General features: G+C 36.9%; 1 protein-coding gene across 3 annotated transcripts; it reads right to left on the reverse strand.

Moving 5' to 3' along the window:
• Positions 1-2,494: 2,494 nt before the first annotated feature.
• Positions 2,495-20,994, reverse strand: MIER3 (mesoderm induction early response 1, family member 3). Of its 3 annotated transcripts, none has more exons than XM_009894696.1 (12): positions 20,971-20,994; positions 18,577-18,722; positions 16,484-16,618; positions 14,966-15,086; positions 12,653-12,738; positions 12,387-12,459; positions 10,342-10,493; positions 9,803-9,884; positions 5,498-5,589; positions 3,623-3,750; positions 3,295-3,440; positions 2,495-3,208 (listed from the first exon to the last, which is right to left on the reverse strand). In XM_009894696.1, exons 2-12 carry the CDS (start codon positions 18,673-18,675, stop codon positions 2,751-2,753), a joined length of 1,572 nt encoding a protein of 523 aa, XP_009892998.1. In that variant the 5' UTR covers positions 18,676-18,722; positions 20,971-20,994; the 3' UTR covers positions 2,495-2,750. The 3 variants fall into 3 exon arrangements, with proteins under 3 accessions (XP_009892998.1, XP_009892997.1, XP_009892999.1); XM_009894695.1 differs by having other exon boundaries at positions 5,498-5,592; XM_009894697.1 differs by having other exon boundaries at positions 5,498-5,592; positions 18,577-18,735; positions 20,969-20,992.
• Between the last annotated feature and the right edge of the window lie 15 nt (positions 20,995-21,009).

A 21,009-nucleotide genomic window follows, 5' to 3' on the forward strand; every position in this document is an offset into this window, starting at 1 on the left:
TTACACTTCTAAATGAATCACCTACCCTCTGCAGGTTCCCTGTACATAAAAAGGATATATTTACCAACACTGCAATTGCCCATTATGGATTTTTTGGTTTGTTTGTTTGTTTGTATGAAGAAAAAGTGTGGCAAAGGACAAAGAATTCATCACAGTTTGTTATAAGAATTGTGCTTCACCATCTAAGAACCAAGGCAACGTAATTTCTTCATATGGTTGCAATTCAGTTATCTTCATGCTGACTTTCAAAACGCAATTCTTTTAATAAACAGTAACAAGTTCTCCATTTAAATGTTTTAAACTGAGAGAAAAATAAGTAAGTCCAGCTTTTAACAGAAAAGTTCAATAAATAGCTATTTTACATGGATAAAGTCATAGTGGTACAAATTTATGAATGTCACATCAAGCATGCACAAAAATGTTCCTATACACAGAAGTAGTCAGAAAATATTGAAATAGAGATCTAAAAAGATATGAAGAATTTACATATTTACAAAATCTTGCAAATTATTGCCTCATTTTAACAAGGAATTAAAAGTAAACGATACCAGCTAGCTAGCCAACAGGCTAAATAAGATCAGCATTTAAAAATCTATTAGACTAGCCGGAATTCATTTTTCTCTCATACCATTTTCTGAATTTTGGTCAAAAGTCTTTATTAAATAACTAAAGTGTCCATTCAACTTGCTGACAACCCAAACCTTAGACAAGTCTCTGCCTACATTAAGAGCCCAGCAATGCATAGATAAACTGAATATATTACTGCATCAGCTAATGAGAATGGGCATGTTCATTTAAGTGCAACTGGTATAAGCATTCAGTCATCTTTGTATAATGATTTTTATACAGACCAGCCACTCACTGTAAACCCATAGATAAACTTGAATGTGTAACAATGGAGGATTATGGCCAGTATTTTACAAATTACATAAAATGTGTTGATTCATAAACAAAAGAAACAAGGTACACAGTTCAGCACAAAACACAGCAACAAGAAGCTGACAACTTGGATAAAAATGTCAGAGTACAAGATAGGGCCAAGGCTACCCGTTATTTACTGTGTACTTACTAAAGTTATGTATTTCAGACGTGGAAGTTAAGAACTGATTACAAAATTATCTCTACTTTTGTCCACTGTGCTAAACTAATCTGGTTTTAATATGGTAAATGTGCTGCTGCGTGAACATTCCAAAGCAATCTTCATTACAATGCTGTAAAGAAAACTCAGCTGCATCCAAAACTCAGGATGTCAATGCAGTTCACAGTATGCATAATAATAAATACCCTCTTCCCTTTCAAATATTAAAGTCACTACTTCCTAATTACTCAGCATAACCTTGAAGCCACTATTACAAATATCAACAACGCAAACTTCATCATTTGAATAATGAAAACAAATTAGTGGCAATTAAATTTGTAATACAAACAGTGCAAAGAAAAAGTATGGAGGGAAAGGGGTAATCCTATTGAAGTAGGGTTCAGATTCTCATCAAAAAAAAACCCTGCAAGTTGTACGCTACAACAACATTACAGGCCAATACTACGTTTGGTTTGACTCACCCGCAAGAATTAGAACAAACGTTTGCAAGACAAACTTCCTGGATGGCTAAATTGCACTCAGTGTTCAAAATAACAAATTTACTGAAGTTAAATAGTTGCTTTTATGGAAAACATTTTTACTCATCCTTTCTTATTTGACCAAGGTAGTGAAGTGCCATTTTTGAGCCAATGACTTGCAAAACAAATAAATGCAAACCACACTAAAAAACCTTTCAAAAACATACTTCAAGGTTCTACTCTTCTTATATAAACTAGATAGTTCCTCAAAACTGTAACGCTTTGAACTGCAGTGCTCCAAACAATTTAAGATCTCCTCCAAATGTAGACTGTTTGATTAGTGGTAAATCCTAAGCTGCGCAGACTGTAGCTTTATACAACATCAGCTGCCTTAGGAAAGTTAAGGTACATGATCACATTACTCTTCAAAGTTGTGGACAAACCCCATCCGAATACAATATAGCCTAAAATGCACCTGTTTAAGCCAGTAAGTAAGTTTGAAGTACACAGACACCTATGGCAGCATAATTACTTCGGTGTAAGGTAGCCATGGCCTATAATTTTGCAACAGCATCCAAGCGTAGCTCTTCATACTTTACTCATGTTAAGTCCCTTGTGCTAGCTTCCACCAACCAAGATGAACTTGTTGTTTTGTAAACTGAAGTGCTCTAGTTTAGTATCACATGAGAGAAGGTTCCATTTAAAAAACATCCTTGTATCTTTGTGCAGTTTAAATTAAAGAAACCCATCCCTGCCTTTATAAGGAAAAAAAAAAAAATGCTACATCGAGCAGGGATCAGGATCGGTACCTGTAAACATTGTTATTCCACTGCATCCGTTACGGCAAAAGTAACTTAGACTAAAAAGCCACTCCAATCCATTCAGAACTTCTGTGCTGGTTTTGAAATGGTGGCCTCCGTCTACAGGCTTTAAAAAAAAACTGAAGCAGAGCTTAAAGCTGCACCACAGAGTTCTTTTAGTCCCAAACTCTGCCAAACATCCTATGACATTTCCACATTTATGGACTGAAAGAAGAAATTACTCTTGATAAATCAAGATATAGTTCTATACATAAAAAGACATCACTGATGTCAGAGTTCAAACTTCCAGTGAAAGACTAAGCAAACCTGATAGCTCCCATCAAGTTTACTACTACTGCATAAAGTACCCACTGTTTGTTTCGTTTTCCACAGTCATTCTGAGTGAAGGGCAGTATGTTGGTGAAGAGCATGGGTGTTGATAAAATCATTTGTCTCATTTGCAGATAGACTGCTGAAGTCAGCCACTGAAACAGCCATTTTGGCACCAGTAATGTGGTGTGTGTGGTTCTCAAAGTCCACACCAAGGTTATTTACAGAAACATCATTCATGAAAGATTCTGGGACAGCAATTCCCATTTTCAATCTCTTTACAGGTCTTTCTGTCTCCTCACTGCACATGTTCATTGGGTTTAGCTCTGAATGATAAAAGCCAGTCTCAAATAAATTAAAACAATCACTTTCACCATTGCTAGGCAAGTTAAGCAATTCTTCTGTTCCAACAGGCACATGATTAACTGGTGCTCGGGGTAAGCTGTCCATAGGAGGAAAGGCGTCATCCAGGCAGTTCACGTCTGAAGTGTGGCAGACTGTAGCTACACTATTTGTCAATGCTGGAATAAAGATGAACACAAATGCAAATGAAATAGTTGTTTGCATAGTTACAAGTAAAAAAAAAAAAAAAATTTTCTTGATTTACCTGTCAACTCATTGGCAGTGATAGAGTTCAGAATGCTTAGTTGTTGATCAGGAATGGTTTCTGTTCGAGTATTAGATGTTAAGGCTGAAGGATGCACTGCTCCACCCAGGGCTTCTGCTTCATCTACCAAACGATCCATGTAGTCCCTAAAAGAATATCGCATCCATATTATATTATTTAACCAGGAAACAAGGCCTAAAAATGATGATGGATTTCATTTCAGTTGCCATAGCCACTATAGCATTACACTGCAATGACAGAAAGAAAAAAATATCTTCTACATTTATGATTAGCAACAGAAAACATATTCCAAGAACGTTTTACTTACGTAACTCCTGGATGATGGTTATATCTCTTCTTTCCAAATCTTGTTTGCTGAGCAAAGTAATCATAACGTTCTGACTTTTTCCACATGTAATAGAAAGCCACACACTCAGCAACTGTTCTGGTTCTTACCTAAAAGAAGGCAAGAAGAATTGACAAGATTGATGCAAAGACTTAACTTTTGTCATCTCCCCAGTTCCGATTCCTGCAATATGGCTACTTTTACTGTTCTAGTATCTGGAACGAAACAATTAAATTAGGAGACTTCAAAGAGATCTACAGTTTCAAGTAAGTACTACATTTGTCCTACTGTGAAGCAGGATAGACTCTGGGTACTTATTCCTTTTGGGAAAGTCCAGAACTGTGGAGGCTTTGACAACAGATAATCACAACAGTAAACGCTTAAACAACCAAATAAAATTGTAGTCTTGTTGAGAAGGTATAAAAGACTCAAAAGACTCATTTTGATCTATGTTAACTGTTTGTCTCTCTCCCTGAAAAGGAGGTTGCTATGTGAAGTCAAGATTCTTGGAGAAAAAGTCATTCCTTCTACCTATATTCTTGTAAACTATATCCATTTTTTAGACGCAGAAACACTTCACGTCATCAGCCCACAGTCCCACTTTAAGTTTTACAACTAGAATATACAACTCTATCCAGGCATAGTCTGGCACTAACCTATACTTGAGCTTAATCAAACTTACAGAAACATCAGAGGCAAATCCAAAATGCCTTGGGTGTAGTAGTAAACCTTGCTAGTTTAGACACAAACACACCAGGCAGGAGAGGAAATGAACATATCTCCATATGCTAGTATATAAAGCCCCAGTTAACAACACTTTGCAGTACAGTGATAAGGAAACATCTCTTGTTAAATTTCTCCATGCACTAAATCTTGTCTAGCTGATACTTTCCATATATAAGTGACATCAGCTTATGCTGGGTCCCAGAACTTTCCGTAAACTTTCTGGCATTTTACCTACTTGGAAAAAAACCCAGTGGATTTCTTAGACAAATTCTGGTCCATAATGACAGATACATCAACCCATGTACTTTGTTGCATGTTGGAAAAAAGTATTTCTAAATGGTTTCTTTGCATCTCTGATGAATTACTGTTAATTGGTAAGGTCCATTTAAAATCTGAACCACCCATATATAATTTAGGACAGGCTAAACCAAATACTGAGCAGGACTAGCTGACTGTTCTTGAACAGCAACCACAACCCTACAAAGTTTACCTGAAATACAACAAAACCACCAGACTCCAGAAGAAAAAAACCTTCATGGTGGTATGAAAACATAAAGGAGCTATACAAAAAATTTGGAAACATGCATATTGCCAACTGTTGCTTTTTGATCAAAAGAAAAAAAAAAAAAAAGGCCTATTCTTCAGACAGAGAGGGTTCAATCAGAAGCAATCCAGATCAAGATTAGAACTCCTTTGCTGGCCAGAAAACAGAGTACTGATGGATGACTACACTTTCTGAAAACAAAGAGCTTAAGCCTGTTTCTGTAAACCTACACCTTCCTGGTAACAAAAATAAGTTAACTAAAGATGCATTTTCCCCTCCCACAGCCACGGTATAGAAATACTGTACTTCTAGGAGAGACACACATTTAAGCTAAATTATAATATAATTGCATAAATGGAAGTAATGTCAACATAAGTCGATTTCAGAGATAATACATTGACTCATCTTGCAATGCCAAGCTTTTCCAATGACATCTGAGAAAAAATTAGCCCAAAAATACCCAGCTAGTTTTATTATGTTGGTTCTTATTTCACTTTTCTGCATAGCTTCTGATAAATGTATTGCTTTTACAGATTTTCAGCATCGTTTCATCTACCAATTCTTCCATTTAACTGTAAAATACTAACCTTGTTTTTCTGTATGAGATGAAAGTCTTTTCCATATATCAGAAGTGCGTGTTCAAAGCTTCTGCATTCTTCTTCTGTCCATGCTGTCATCTCTTCTAGACAATTACAAAAGTAGCATGATAAACTTGATTTCACTCACTAACCTTTTACAAAGAATAAAATATTTGTTGCTAACAGATGAATAGCCAAACGCATTCTAAAAAAAACCCAATAGTTCAATGATTTAGATCCATATTCTTTCCTCTACTGTACAGATATCCTACTTGGAATCTAACATTCTTCTTTATAAAGACTCATAAGAGTTTGATTTCTGAAATCTTTTATCCTTGAGGGCAAAGGACATTCAAAAGATTTGATTTAACATTTCTGAAAAAGTTTGTCATCAGAAAAACAAGGTTTGATAACATCACTGAGGCAAAAGTGAGATAATTTCTCTGAGTATTTCTTCTTACAGTGGTGGTTGGAAAAAACAGTGAGCAGTACTTTGGTTCAGGCATCACCAAGAAGTGGGCTTGACTGAGATCAGCCTTGCTGTGCAAACTATGACAACTGTGCTCGGCCTTATATCCTCAGGAACCACGGAATCTAGGCCACGTCTTATCAGGACATGTCTTATCATCTAGCAGTACCAGCCTAAGCTGAGACTAGACAAAACTAAAACTGCTACAGCTGCACACCTGCGTGTACATCAAAGTCACTTTACACTACGAATACCTGTAGCCCCCGCCGGGCCCATGGAGCTCTCCTGCGTGGCAGGAGGCTGAACAGAGGTGACCTCCCCTTGAGCAGGGAAGGGACACCTCTCAAGGTTACCCTTCAGGGTTGAGACACCCCCTACCCAGCACCTGATGGCTGTAACAAGGTAAGTGACGCTTTACACTAAGCCTAAAAGTATACTGTATGCTGGTGACATGTATATGTATCAAGCTATAGCATAATTATTAGAAGTGTAGTAAGTAGTAGAGTGTTCGACTGCCGCCTAGTTATCAACTATTGTTAAATCACTGTTTAATTACTATTCCGTTACTGCTTAGTTACAACTTAATTACCAATCATCGATTAATTATAATTTGATCATTTAATCATTAATAAAACCTTTTAGTTAACCTCTTAACGATGACTCTTAGTAATTCACCTGCCACAAAAATCAGCATAGCTGGCAGGATGACAGATTCAATCACTGACTACTTACAGAGGCACAGAATTAACCCTTCACTGAAATTTTCAGATGATTGGGTGCGTGAAAAGCAGGATAATTAACGTAAGATAAAAGAACAGTTGAACCTTGTAAGATGGAAACTGAAAGATGGTAAAAGAGAAGGTAATAATAATATACAACATGTTGAAGAAGTATTTAGGAGCTGCATATCAGTATAACAAATATGAAGAACAAGAAATTAGAATGTTACAAGATGAGGTTGAACAAAGAAAATGACAAGAAATGCTGTTACCTCTGTGAACAGACCAATTCCTTAAACAACTCAGGGAGGAAAAAGAAAAACCCAGGAAGGTCGAGGATAAGCTAGAACTCATGATAATTCAGGCCTCCAACCCCCTCACATCCTGTAAAAATTTGTAAGCTAATAATTTCCTCAGAAGATTGGTATGGAGATATTTGGGAGGACCTCAAGGAAGAACTTAGTGGTGAGAGTGAATTAGATGAATCAGCATTTAAGGTAGTCCCTCTTATTAAAACTGAGGTATGTGCCAGACCTTAAGGGGGCAACCAGAGAAACACCCTAAAGTCTGCTCCATGGGACCCCCTTCAACTGGCCAAACTGCATGAAAAATACAGGCAGAAACCTGAAGAAAGCAAGACTGAGTGTCTCTGGCATGTCTCTTTAACTGGAGGAGATCATATTACGTTAGATCAGGACGGCTTTTAGGGACCAGGAGTGTTCTTGAATAAGCGACCATCCCCTAACACTGAATGACAAGCTATTACCCACTGAGGAGTGAGTATTGGGCAGGAGGCACAGACCCTCAGGATAGAGGGGAGCCCACTGCTATACCAATAAGATCATTAAGTGAACTTCTTACTGCCATTAGAAAAGCAGCCTGCCTTCAGGCTATGAACAACAGAGATGCACATGGTGATTACCCTATCTCTGTCCCTGTAGACCCTAAAGCCATGAAACCACTAATAACGGGAGCCCCAGCTGTTTTAAAGTTGTACCTCATTGCAAAAAGGAATAAAATAAGACAAAACATAGAACATAACACTCACAAGGGTCAGGGTGGCCAATTCCACTTCTGAGCCCTCTCGATATGGGTAGGCTTGGTGTATGGCATTGTAAATCATAGTCGAGAAATGGGGTGGGATAAACTGACACCAGGGCGATTCCGAGCTGACACAGACAGCAGATGGATCCAGCAAGTAAGACAGTCTCCCCAGAACCCTGGACACTTTCCCCAATCTCATAAACACCCTGGTGAGGTAGTGGACCCCCAGAAAAGGCATAATAAACCGTGGAGGAAAGCCTTAGCGCTAGGCATACCTCAGGTAGCCATACAGGGTCAACTGACTGGGACTATACGTAGTCTGATCCAGGATTTTTCAAAACAGGGGGTATCAGGGTACCCGGAAGGAAGCAACAACCATCTGCTCCTAAAGATCCCATGAATAACCCTTTCAGACTTCTTAAGGAGGAGCTCCAAATTTCTTTTTTAAAAAAAACAAAACCAAAACAAAAACAACCCTGCAGTTTCTAAAGTGGAATTTTAGTCTTACAAACAACAACAAAAAAATCACTAAAAAAGAGCAAGACTTTTTAAAAGAAGTAACTCAAACTATTTGAATAGGTCAGTTTTGTCTCAAGTATTGCTGATTTTCCATCTTGATTATGGCTTTGGGTCTAAATATAACTAAGAAGGCATATTTCAGGTGTCTCACAATCACAATGGTGATCCAAAAAGTTTCCATTCAGCTGACATTCAAAGCCAATGGGGAAAACCCCTCATATTTCAAAACATTCCTGCAAGCAGACACTGGAACCAAGACCTTTCTGCTCCCAGATGAAGGTGATAATCATTCCACTGCAAGGCCATTTTCTTTCTTTCTCACCCCATTAATTTTGCACTCCTTACTACAGAGTTCTCAAGCTTCAAATAGAAGAGAAGATCCCCATGTAAAGTCTCACTGTTAAGAAATTATCTTGGAAGATTTTTAATTCTCATGTTGAGAATAGGAGTGAACTTCAGTGGGTAGAGTAGATCATAGCATAATGGTTACTCTAAGAGACAGGCACTGACAGTATTATCATTCTTTACCATTTCTAACGAGGGTATAATAAGTCCCATCTGACTTGATGTGGGGTGGGGAGGTGGGTGGGGTGAGGAGGAGTGTGAGTCCTTAGGACAGAATTTTGGGCTCCAAACCACAAATAGGCAGAGATGTTTTTTAATCCCAAAACAGGAATCTAAATCCTAGAGAGGTATGGGACTTAGGATACAACCCTGCAACTGATACTTCCCCTTATTGTTTAGGTCTACACAACCTCTTCTTGTACATAAGTTTTCTGAAGCACTGCTCTGATAGTCCTTATTGTCCTCTTCACCTTTACGTCAGGTATTTAGCTTTCACAGCACCTAACCTGTAAACACTCAAGTTCCATTTGGATCCAGTTCTGAGTAGGGAACATCTGCTGGAATATCAACTTATACCAAGGCTCATACTCCATTTCTGCTTTATGCAACACATATGTTAAAATACAGAGCAAAGAACTGTCTTTGCTACATGATAAACTCTGACTTTCATTTAAACGAGTAAAAAAATGGGGACAAACAAGATGGAAGTTTGTTTTCCACTGCAAACTCAAGCAAAGCTCTCCACGCACTACCAAAGACCTATGGAACTGTAGAACCAGTTTAGGGTTGGCATAGCACAACATTAGCACAGTGAGGAAGACAGTAGGGCTTATTTATACAGCTAGCCATGTTCTCCTGATTCTGGTATAAACGTCGTATGATTGTAATTCCTCATGATCTCAAAAACATACTGTAATGTGGGTGAGAATTGTCTTATGGGAGCAAAATCACCACACCCCCACCTCTCTCTTCAGCATGTGCCACTATTATATCAGCAATGAAGGAAAGAAGGGAAGGTCAAAAGCTGATCCTCAACCTTTACACATGTTGCAAACTTCTCTAGCAAGAATTTCCAACCGGCCAACAGTCAGATTATACGTAATTTGTGCTAAAGATGTCATTGAAAAGGATGCAGTCATCAATCTGACTCTTACTTTACGCAACCTTTCCCCCCCTCCCCCAACACAGATTTCTGAAAAAACAGGTACTCTCTCTTACCCTGAGATGCCTTTCCATTTGAGCAGTATCTCTCAATTGCTTCTTTAACATTATGGCTACTTTTAAGAAGTTCATACAGCGCCTATAAAGTAGAAAAAGTCTTTAGAAAAAGTCAAAGTTTGCAAATATCCAATCTATACCTCTAAAACTAGCCTTTCAGTGGGCATATCTAATGTAAAAAAGAGGATTTATCTTTATACATGATGAAAAATTTAAAATAACAACCAAAGAGCAAAACCATCCAAAAGTTGAGGCAAGGTTTAATTAAAATTTAAAACATTATATGCAATTATTAAAAAAGCTGGATTTGTCAACAGCACGGCAATCAGAAACACCACAGATCACAACACTGCCAACATTCAAATACTTGTAATTTTAAGCATGTGCTTAAAATTAAAAATAAGATCCTGACCCCAGTAACATCTAATAAAAAAAATATAAAGACATTGAGTATTGCTGCCTTTGTAATACAAGGTAGAGAAAGAGGACACATGTTAATTACAAAGCAATGTGTCACAAATGGAAGATATAAAACATACTTGTTCATTGTCCCGTGTATGTAGTCCTTCAGGAATTCTGCCAATCATTTTTTCATTTCCTGTTCTTAAGGAGGTTTCAAAAAGGTATTCTTTAACTTTACTTTCCGAGATCACATCAGGTTTCCAAAGTAAATGGTCTTCATTTTCATATGCTGTTAAAACAGAAATCCATTAACACCAAGGGTGACATTTTTTAACGTTGTAACATTAAAAGCTATTTCACAAAGACAAGAAACAGGAACACAGAAGTAATCAAATCAAGCACCATCATGCCACTTTTAAATTGCACCTTACTTTTTGCCCAAAAGCCTCAGTTAAGAGACAGACTCTGCAGTGTGGCATGGCAAAGAAGTTTGGGTTCCATGAGGGTGAGATAAGGGACTGAACTCTTGAGACGAAGAGTCTTTACAGAGGAGCAACTTGTTGACAGCTAGACGATTCAAGTCAAATTATGCATGTGTATTCATCATCTTCATGTAAACAAACTAGCAAAATCATTCACAGTTTTATTCAGCTGTTTTTAAAAAATAAACTATAGTTTACAGTAAAAGAGTGTAGGACATTACAATATTTCAAATATTACATGGGGAAAAAAAAAAAAAAAAAGAAGAGGTGGGTAATCAGTCGTTTTCAACTAAAATTTGCCAAAAATTACTTAACAGACTGGAAAGCTATGTCTCAATGTGGTAATATGTTTTTCCATTCACTAACAACTGAATGCTGTTAAGAACTTGTACGTTGCATACTTTACAAGCAATCAGGATGTACAGTCCTCCTTCATAGTACCCTGAAATCATGTACGCACCTCTTCGGTAGCTTATTTGAAAGACAATATATTGGAAATATGCAAGAGTTGGCCTGAGCCTTTGTCAGTCCGTGCACGTTTCAATTCTAGATTAAACTATAAATCCTTTACTCTTATCAATAGATGTGATTAACACGCCACATAATGTTTCACATGGTCTCTTGGCAATACAAAATTAGAGTTACTCAATTCAAACACAGAAGCATAATGGCTGTTAGAGTAGAAAAGATGAAGATTCTCAATTCTCTCATAAAACTGCAGGAAAACAACATTAAACTAAGGTGAGGAATAAAATTACATCTCCTCTGAAAGTTCTGTTATGGCTTAAGAACACGGAAAGCTTTTGAACAGACCTGTTACAAATGTAAGGTTTACAGAAGAGCAGAACTGCCTGCTAGCAAAAATCTGGTAGCTGGGACTACACAGCAGAAATGTAAGTCCCCGTTCGCCATCACAAGCTCTTCAGGGAGTACAGAGGAGGCTTTCACAGAATCCTCCCACCCTACAGCCAGGTCCAACCTCTCCAAGCACTGCTGACGCTCAGCTTCAACCTCCTTTATCAACCAAGACAACCCAGCTCTTCTTGCTGAAGTCCTCGACTTAAAACCTCAAGAGGAATTCCTCAGGCTCTCCAATCTGGGAGCTACCGATTTGCTCTTGGCCATCCTAGCACACAAGAGTCTCAATGGTTGTCTCTAGCACTAGCTCATTCCAGAGAAAGTTGCCAGATTAACCCCTTCCTGGTCATCCCCTGTTAACAGGACCTACATCTTCTAGTCATGCTATAGAAATTTAAAATAGTTTATTGCTTTGTTTTCTGTATTCATTTTGCAACCCACACTGTTGTCCTTGCCATAAAATCAGCAAAGAAAAATACTGTTTTGAAGATCTTCAGTGTAAGCTAGGTTACATGCTAATAGTCCAGTTATGATACTCTGATGAAAATATTTCCTTCTCGACCCACCGTTTGTTGCCTCCTAATGTTATGAGATACTTCAGGATTAACACTGTAATCCACTCTGCGATGTTTTCTTGAGAACGTCCCCTCAAAGTTGAAGAATCACGTTTCTGAGATACAATTATGTGGTTGTGTTACTTCAGTTTTCTAGTGCCTTTCTTCTTAAGGTCTCTGAGACTTTAGCTAAGCCACTAAATTTACCTTATAAACTTAAGTAACATTTTTCCATCTATTGCTATGTATAAATATAAAATAAAAAGTAAAACAGTCAGAAGGTCTTACCCTTTCCATCATCACTGTATCTGCCAAGGTAAGGTGGAATTTCAGCCTGGTACTGTGAACCAACCATTATCTCCTGAAGATGTAACAAAAAGGTAGAGAAAGGTATTAACTTAATATTTTGTGTATGGAAGCATTAAAAATGCCATTAACTGGCATTTGGCAGAGAATTCCAGAATTACGTTAGTACTTTAGATAAGTACTACAAATCTGAATGCATTTTGCTTAACAGTAAAGTTTCTCTTTTTTTTAGAAAATATAATTATTACCTTTCTCAAATCTTCAGATGAATTGCCATTGTCTGCCTCTACATCTTCACCATCTGATTCCTTATCTCCATCACACGTAGTGTTTGCTTCAGACACAAAGAAGTTTGGTTTTAGCTAGGAATAATTTCCAGTTCAAATACAGAACTACAAGATACCCTTTACTTTTGAAAGGAGCACCTGCTTTTATTCTGGAAGATGCTTATCATGACTCTGTTGAGCTACCTTTCTATCAGAAGTCTGTTAATCTACATTTCTATCAAACTCACACAAAGTCAGAAGGCACTGGTACTTGCATACTGCAGAACTGAAACATTTATCATCACTGCATCTGAGACAAACTACTATGTTTCCAACAGTCAAAATGAAATGAGATCATTTTTCTTCATCAATTTTCTCAATAAAGGCTTATATCTTACAGAAAAGGTATGAGAAAAACAGAAAACTTCCACGGCTATGACTTAGCCTCAGGTTAATCAGAGAAAGTACAGTTGAAGGCATGTCTTTATTAGCTACTAAAACCTTTCATCAGAAGTTTTAATGGGCATTCAAAAGATTCCTTTTGCATGGAGTGAAGATACAGGAAAGCTATACAAAATGGAATAAGCAAAAGACAGCAAAAGACTGCTTATTCCTCTTTAATTTTTTTTTTTTTTTCCTTTTCTTGCACTCCAAGCGATTCAAATACAGTACTCCATAGAAGAACTCGTATTTCAGAATCTGGAATGCTGTGGTACTGGGTTCTGAAATAATTCTGTTTTCACAGCTGTATAACCCCTGGCAGAATGGAATCTGCAGTTCTGATAGGATTAAAACTATTTTGTATTCTCAAGCTTCATAAACAACATGCTCATAAATAGGGTTGCAATTTTAGCTTCGTCACAACTAAACAAAATTGTCAACATCAGGGACAATATCCAAGACTGTATGAACTGAGGCTCTTCTTCTGTAGTCATTACTCCAATCACCAGTCTATCTCTTTTTGTTTTTAGAAGCAGCAAGCAAGAAGCTAGCCTTAATGCATGAAATAACAATGCCTGGATTATCATATGCAATTATTTTTTTCCAATTAATACAAATTTAATAAAATAGCCTATATTATGTATTAGACATGTTTACCTTAAAACTTAATGTTATCTTAGTATCCGAGAAATGGACAGAGATCAGAAAAAAAAGACGAAACTGCCAGCAGCACAGAGAACTGACATCTCCCTCCCTGAAATGGTGGATATTCAATTTTAAAATGTCCAGCCAAGAGTTCTAATAGAGAAAGTAACATTCTGATAGAAAACCATTATAGCTGAAAACAAAGATGACTGTTTCTTAATCTCCAGTAAGATGAATGGCTAATCATTTTTTCTACAAAGCTGCCACACTTTTAGTGTCTGTCATATTCTATAACACTTCACAAGCAATATTTAAGTGCCAGCAAGTCTGGTATTCACTTAACTGAAGAAAGGACATTACAATTTTTAAGGTTTTTGTATCTCTTTCAACACAAATGTCTCATATTTATTACACAACTGGCAGCATGCAATGGGCTACAACTGCTGACAACTAAGGCAGCACATCCCCTTTATCATTCCCCTTCTCTAGAGGAATGAAACCCCCCAGGAAGAGATTAAGATACTTGCCAAATTAAAACTGTGATAAAAATCCTCCACATTGCTCTAACTCCAGTACGCCAGTGAACAAATGAGCTGCAACAGGCAATGAGGACTACCTCATCCAGGTTGGATAGCTGAACCACTGGTTCTCATATCTGTCCCATAATAGCTCCATGGGTAGAGAAATTTTGGTGGTCATGGGTTTATAGGCCCCATCCCATATAAAACCACTTTGGCTCACCCCATGAAGTCCTATGGAAAAGTGTTGAATGTGTGAAGGGAAATTATCACAAAGAAACCACATCCCAGTTCACATCCGCAGGCTGCATGGAGTCGTCACTGGCTTAAAAGCAGCAGCAAAAATTTTAGTAGAGAAACACTAATTTAAAAGAATGGGTTACATATTCATATAATTCACTAACATACTGAAAATCATGAAGTGTGTTCCTCAATACCATATTAACTACCAATTATGATGTTACTCTATTTGTAGAAAAATTAATTTTACTTGTGCTTTAAGCTCAGTACCAAATACAAGTTTTTTCAGTAATACCAGCCAAAGAGAACATTCATGTACAACATCCTGCAAAGCACTGTTTCTCAATTCTTGGTGAAGTCAGCACTACCCTGCAATTTTGATACTTTAAGTTAGGAAGCTATATATAATGCCAAAACTTTTTGAGTACTATTATAAAAGTAGGTTTCCTACATCTTAATGGCCGAGGAAAGAAGTCAGTAGCTTCATGGGAAGTAACTGATGGTGTCAAGTCATCAGCAGAAGACTGTGTTTCTTCATCATCACCTGACAAGAGGTCTTTAGCGATTTCCTCCTGTATCATTAAAATAAAAAAATAAAACCTCAGACTGATTATTATGTATAGACTGGTGAGCATTTAGATCCAGCAAATTCTAAGTCTCATTAATTAAAACAAATAATTTTACCATAAATAAATTTAGCAGACCATTAATTAAAAAGTTAGTTCACTCCTCCTAAATCTAAGGACAAATATAACCATTCATTTCAGAGTTGAACACGGGTTAATTTCCCCTTTGTTTTCTATTAAAATAAACAGACAAGAAGTTACTCTCGCAAGCATCAATCTCAAATGTTTTTCCAACTGCTTCCAGTGACAAATGCCAGTGGAAACTGCCTCAAATCTCTAAAATTCTGTCATTCTTTGCATCACAGATATACCGAAACTTTAAAAGGCTATTACCCCTTAAACTCTTGGCGGGGAAAAAAAAGCCAGGCAGTTTCATAGAGTTTTGCTGAGAGGACAGTTACAGATAATTGACAACCTGTTACCTTCCCAAAACACAAAAACATTAATGTTTCTGTAGATTAAAAAAAAAAAAAAAAAGGATATTAAGAAAGAAAAAGCACACTTCCTCCACTAGCTGACATGTTTGAACCCCTCTCTATAGAGGTTAGGAAGGGAAAGAACTGTATTAGACAACAAGCCGGCTACATTTTTGTAGCCTCAACACAATCGTGAATCCTAATGAGAATCAGATGTGCAGAGCCATCGTTATAGCCTACTTTCTGTGGAGTTTACCATTACATCATACTCACAGAAATTAAAAAAATAAAAAAGACATATACTTACTACCTACGTACTTTATAATCCAAACTACTAGCTGCATACGCTTTATAGACAAAAATCAGATTAAAATCTCAGAATTCAAGGTTAGCTTGCCAATCACAAAACCTGAAGTTACAGGTTTTCACATCAGCAATGCAACACATACAGTCACTGCACATAAAACAATCTCTCTTGCACCCTCCAAAGCTGAGACCTTTCCAAATGATATGCATTTGAAAGCAACATTCCAAAGCATTCAGCAATGCATTATTGATACTTGACATGCATGTTGGAAGCAGCAATTATCACTTCTGGATATTGCATACATTATAAAACAAATCCCACTTCTATTAAAAAAAACCCTATCTATTTAAAGTTCTTCTGATGTGTTTTAGAAGAACTGTTAACTTATTTATTTCTCACTTGTAGTAATGCAGTGCTATTGAATTTACTCTCCATTTGTGTGACAATTAGAATCAGATCCTCAATATCCTTGAAAAAGACTGAATTCAGAGTAACACTGTATATTGAAATTTGAACAAAGATACATGTTTTGTAACATTAAGACATAACGAAATATAATTTAAGGTCACTTGGATTTCTGCTTTTAAACCACAATACAGGGGAAAACAGTTATAACTTACTTTATCTAGAGTCATATCTGGAAGTTCATCTGCAAGTTCACTTGGAGAGCTATCCGCACTGGAACTGACCATAACTGGAATCGCTGGTTCATAGCCATAGAATGCCAGTAAATCTTCCAATGGCATGTTTCCTTCCTAATATAAGAAGATTTACAAACATTTCAACATATTGCCAAATACTTGTTGTGAACAGTTCAGGCCTAAGAGCATAAGACATATTTTGAAGAACAAAAGTAAAAAACAAACCAAGAAAAACTTAATTGAAAGCAGGACTCTTGATTAAAGGTTTCAAGTATTTTCAGGCACAGGACTGAAATAATTCACAACTATGTCTCTTGGCATATAGTGAAGTCCCATCAAGCTATTGAAGAAAACTGTTTACTGGATGGAACTGAAGAGTAAATATTGAAAATTCACTCCTTATCTGATTCATATTGTAGAGCATGATTTGCCTGTATTTCTTTAAGAGAAAACATATCCTAGAAACACTAACAACCCCCCTACAAGAGAGATACGCAGAAAAACTTCCAAGACTTTAGTCCTACATAGTTAGAGCTGCAAGTGTGCAAAACCCCACAAAACTAAACCAATATAGCACCTTCTAAGCCCTCCTTTCCTATCTCCCACACAATATATTTTATGCCCATTGGCAAGGTAATAGGAGAAAGACAGCTAATGATACAGAAGGCAAAAATCAAGAGAAAGGCTTGATTTATAACTTGTTTGTTCCAACAGCTTTTGATCAAGTGATTTTACTAAGTATCATCACACTTGCACCCTAATGCAATTAATAAAACAATAAACAGTGGAAATATTTTTAGTTACCTGATTCAAGCTATCAAAATATTAAAAATATTTTCCAATATTTGTACCTTTAAAAGTTATATTACCTTTAAAAATTTCTTGTTGAACTCATACACTGATTAAATTACTTGTTTTCTTTAGTCAGCTAAGGTCTTAGTCCTGCAAAGACTTTTCACAATGGGTAAACGTAAACTCATGTCCAAGTCTTTCCAGGATCGGGACCTAAAGTAATAAAGTGTTTAAGATGAGTGGCTCTCAGTTCTTCTTCCTTCTATTATAGAAGCAACAAGATAATTTTGTGGAGTAACAACTCCATTTTAACCACCAGGCTTGGCAAGCTGCTTTGCTATTGTAATTGCAAGTTCATAATCAGCAACAATGTAATTGCAAAGGTAGCAGTACAAGAAAAAAAAATAATCAGGAGTATAAACACTGTCAACTCCACATTTAGAAAATCTGTTTTCACATGGACTACAAAAACACAGCCTCATATCTGATGCTAAAAATTACACTTTCCTGGAACTCTGTTGACCAAAATCTGCAGTTATGCTGAGCAGTATAAGTGGGTCACTGAACAGTAATGGAAGCAGCACCAATTTGTGGGTGTTCACCATTCAGCAGGCATTTAAAATGGGTGATGCACTGCCACAGATGAACAAGAGGTGTAAATAGGAAAAACACGTAATAGGAAAACCATATAATTAAAGAGTGTAAGATGGAATAGGAAAAGCCAAGGAGCACGCTGGTGATTTTGTACACCCACCAAATGCCAAACTGATGAAACTAAGACATAGAACTACCATTTACACAGCAAATGAATGTGATCCATCATGCCTAAAACAGGACTGTTTGTTTGCACATTGGAAAAGCAAAACTTGACCAACAGAAAGAAATACAACTAGCTGCCGCTTAACAGTATGGAAAATGTACAGTTTCAACTTATATACAACTTACAAAACTGAGAAGTGGTAAGTGGTATTAGATGTCAGGACTTAAAAACCTGCTTCAGCGATTTCTCTACCAAAGTGAAAGGACTACTAAATGAAAAAGAAGAATATGAACTTAACACTAGTATCTTTGAGAAGCTAGGGTGCAGCTGTTTTGTGAGGATGCACTGCTATATCCTACTCAAACCTCATTTTCTTTTCTTTTCTTTTTTAAACAAGCTGCAAAGGCACATTGCAGGAAACTGCATCATACAATACAAACTGAGGAACAGGTTGAGTGTTCTTCTCACTAGAAAAGTTACAACATGTATGGACATTTATGAGAGAGCGAGTCACTCTTACCTTTTCTAAATCTTCAATTTCAGAGCTGAAATTTTTGCTTTCTTCCATCATTTCCTCTTCTTCAAGAGTTCGCTCATCATCATAATCATGCACCAGCATTTCAGCAGATGGGTCAAAGTCATGATCCTCAGACGATAAAGAGCCAACTATCAAAAACAACTAATTTGAGTGGTTTTTTTTCTATACCAATACATGAAATTACATCACAGAGAAATTACAGTTGCATTAATTCTTTTACATACAGGGTCAGAACTCTCAACAGAATAACAGGAACAAATTCCTAACCACTTGACAAATTCAGCTGCTTTAGCTGGTCTTCCATTTTTGTATTTGTAAGTAATAGGTGCGGTTTTCTCCCTTGCAGTATAGAGTACTTGGCAGAAGTACCTGAACTCTAAAACAAAGTTTCAGACAGTAGAACACCAAATTAGTATTTTACTGAATAAAAGATTGTTCAAAACTTCCTAGAAATCATCATTAAGGTACAAAGCACACACGTCACAAGATTTCAGATGCTGCAAGACTGTCATTTACAGACTCTGATTGTATGTATGTGATTTATACGGTAACAAGCATAGTTTTTCACTGGTAAACAGCTAACTTAGTTTATGAATCAGTTTCCTACTAACAGCAAAATAAACAATGAGACTCGCTTCAGATGAGTTTGGCCTTATAGATGGATCTTTTATTAAAACTAATTTAATTCTTAGCACTAGACCTAGAAAGGAAGAATAAATATAGCACAGTTGGAAGAAATATTGAGGAAAATATACCAGAAATAACAGAATGCTTCTAATGCATCACATTAATCAACAAGCCATTGTGATGGCTCTGTGGTCCAACAGGCACTTTTTAATTACTCAAGAGCATACTCTTAAGTCATCAATAAAGCACTGCTATTATTTTAAGTGCATTTTGTCAACTGTCAGAAAGGTTATCATTAGATCCAACAAGTTTTAAAGATGCAAATATTCTGCACCGCAAAGTCAGTGTTCTACAATGAAAATCAATGAATTGAAGGGTTGTTTTGTTCTTTAATGTTCATTTTCTGAAGGCTTTCAGGACGGAGAAAAGAAACAGATTAGGATATTTCTCTTTCACTTCTGGTTTCCCCTTCTAGTTCTTACGTACTAGTGCTCTGTTGCAATCCTTGCCTTACAAGCTGCAAAGAAAAGGTCTATTAAGAACTATTTCCATGTAAGAACTTCTTCAGAAGTTTTGAAGAAAATAGCTACAAATTTTAAATCCTTTTAAAAAAATAAAGCAGCATCCCTCTTTGCACTGCTTCCAGCCTTGAAAGAGACAGTTGTTTATACTAACACTTCTGAGTCTTAAGGCATCTACCTAATTTTTCAGCAATTATGCTAAGTGTTCATTCCTTATATGCAGGTAATTAAAGTAAACTTTGTCCGTTTATCTTGCTTAAGACAATACTGTGAAAGTTTGTAATATCATACTGTAGAGTGCATTCAGGCTAAAAATGCTTTTCATTCATGTGCTATTCATATTATGGTCTCCTAGAACTTTCAGTATAGCTGATAACACTACTCCAATTACAATAATGACATTACATGTTGAATTTTCCTGCTGTTGGCTATCACATCCTGATCTAGTTTTAAGGAAGTGTCAATTGCCTTAATCTAATATATATTTATATGTATGTGTGCTCAAGATCATTGCTTCTAATCGCCATTCTAAGTCATTTTATGTTCGAGTAACTCAAGTGCAAGTTCCAAGTTCCATTTCACTCACAGACTTCAGGTAAAAAAAGTCCCACTTCTTTAGTAGTTCTGAATGCCCAATATCCCAGTTAAAATATATAAAACCATATTAAAAAATACAAGCTCAATAAATTTTGTAAGAGTAGTTAAAAAGGATGACAGTCGATGCAGAAGGCAGATACATAGAAGCATTCCCCAAATACTTCTACAAGAGTAGCTCTGCTGATGTTAACTACGCTTGCTTGTGTAAAGTATTCCAAAGACCTTTAACAACAGTTAATGCCTTAAAAATTACTTATCATTATGATTTTAAACATTTTCTGTCATTACCAAGACATCAAAAATTTACACAAGCCTGTAGTTATCAGCAACAAGAGAAGCAGTCTCTCTCCAGGCTACATGGCTTTGCTGAGCCATGTAGCTTAAGAGCACTACAAAACTTTGTTTTCATTTTGGGTTCCGAGCAGCCAACCACTAACTCCAACCAGAGTTAAGGGAAAGACTCCACAGCCTACATTTCCTTCTCTTAAAAATGTGGCAGGCGACTAATTGCATGCACATGAAGCGTTAGGAAGGCTACGAAGGGACAGATTTTGGAAGGAGCAGGAAAGAGGGAGCGGCGGTGGGCAGGCGGCAGGCCGGCTGCCGGAGCAAGAGGTGGGCGAGGACGCACCTGGGCTCGAACTCCCAAAAGAAGCCTGCGGGGAGAAGA

This window comes from Charadrius vociferus, unplaced genomic scaffold (assembly GCF_000708025.1).
Source record: "Charadrius vociferus isolate BGI_N301 unplaced genomic scaffold, ASM70802v2 scaffold450, whole genome shotgun sequence".
Classification (NCBI taxonomy): domain Eukaryota; kingdom Metazoa; phylum Chordata; class Aves; order Charadriiformes; family Charadriidae; genus Charadrius; species Charadrius vociferus.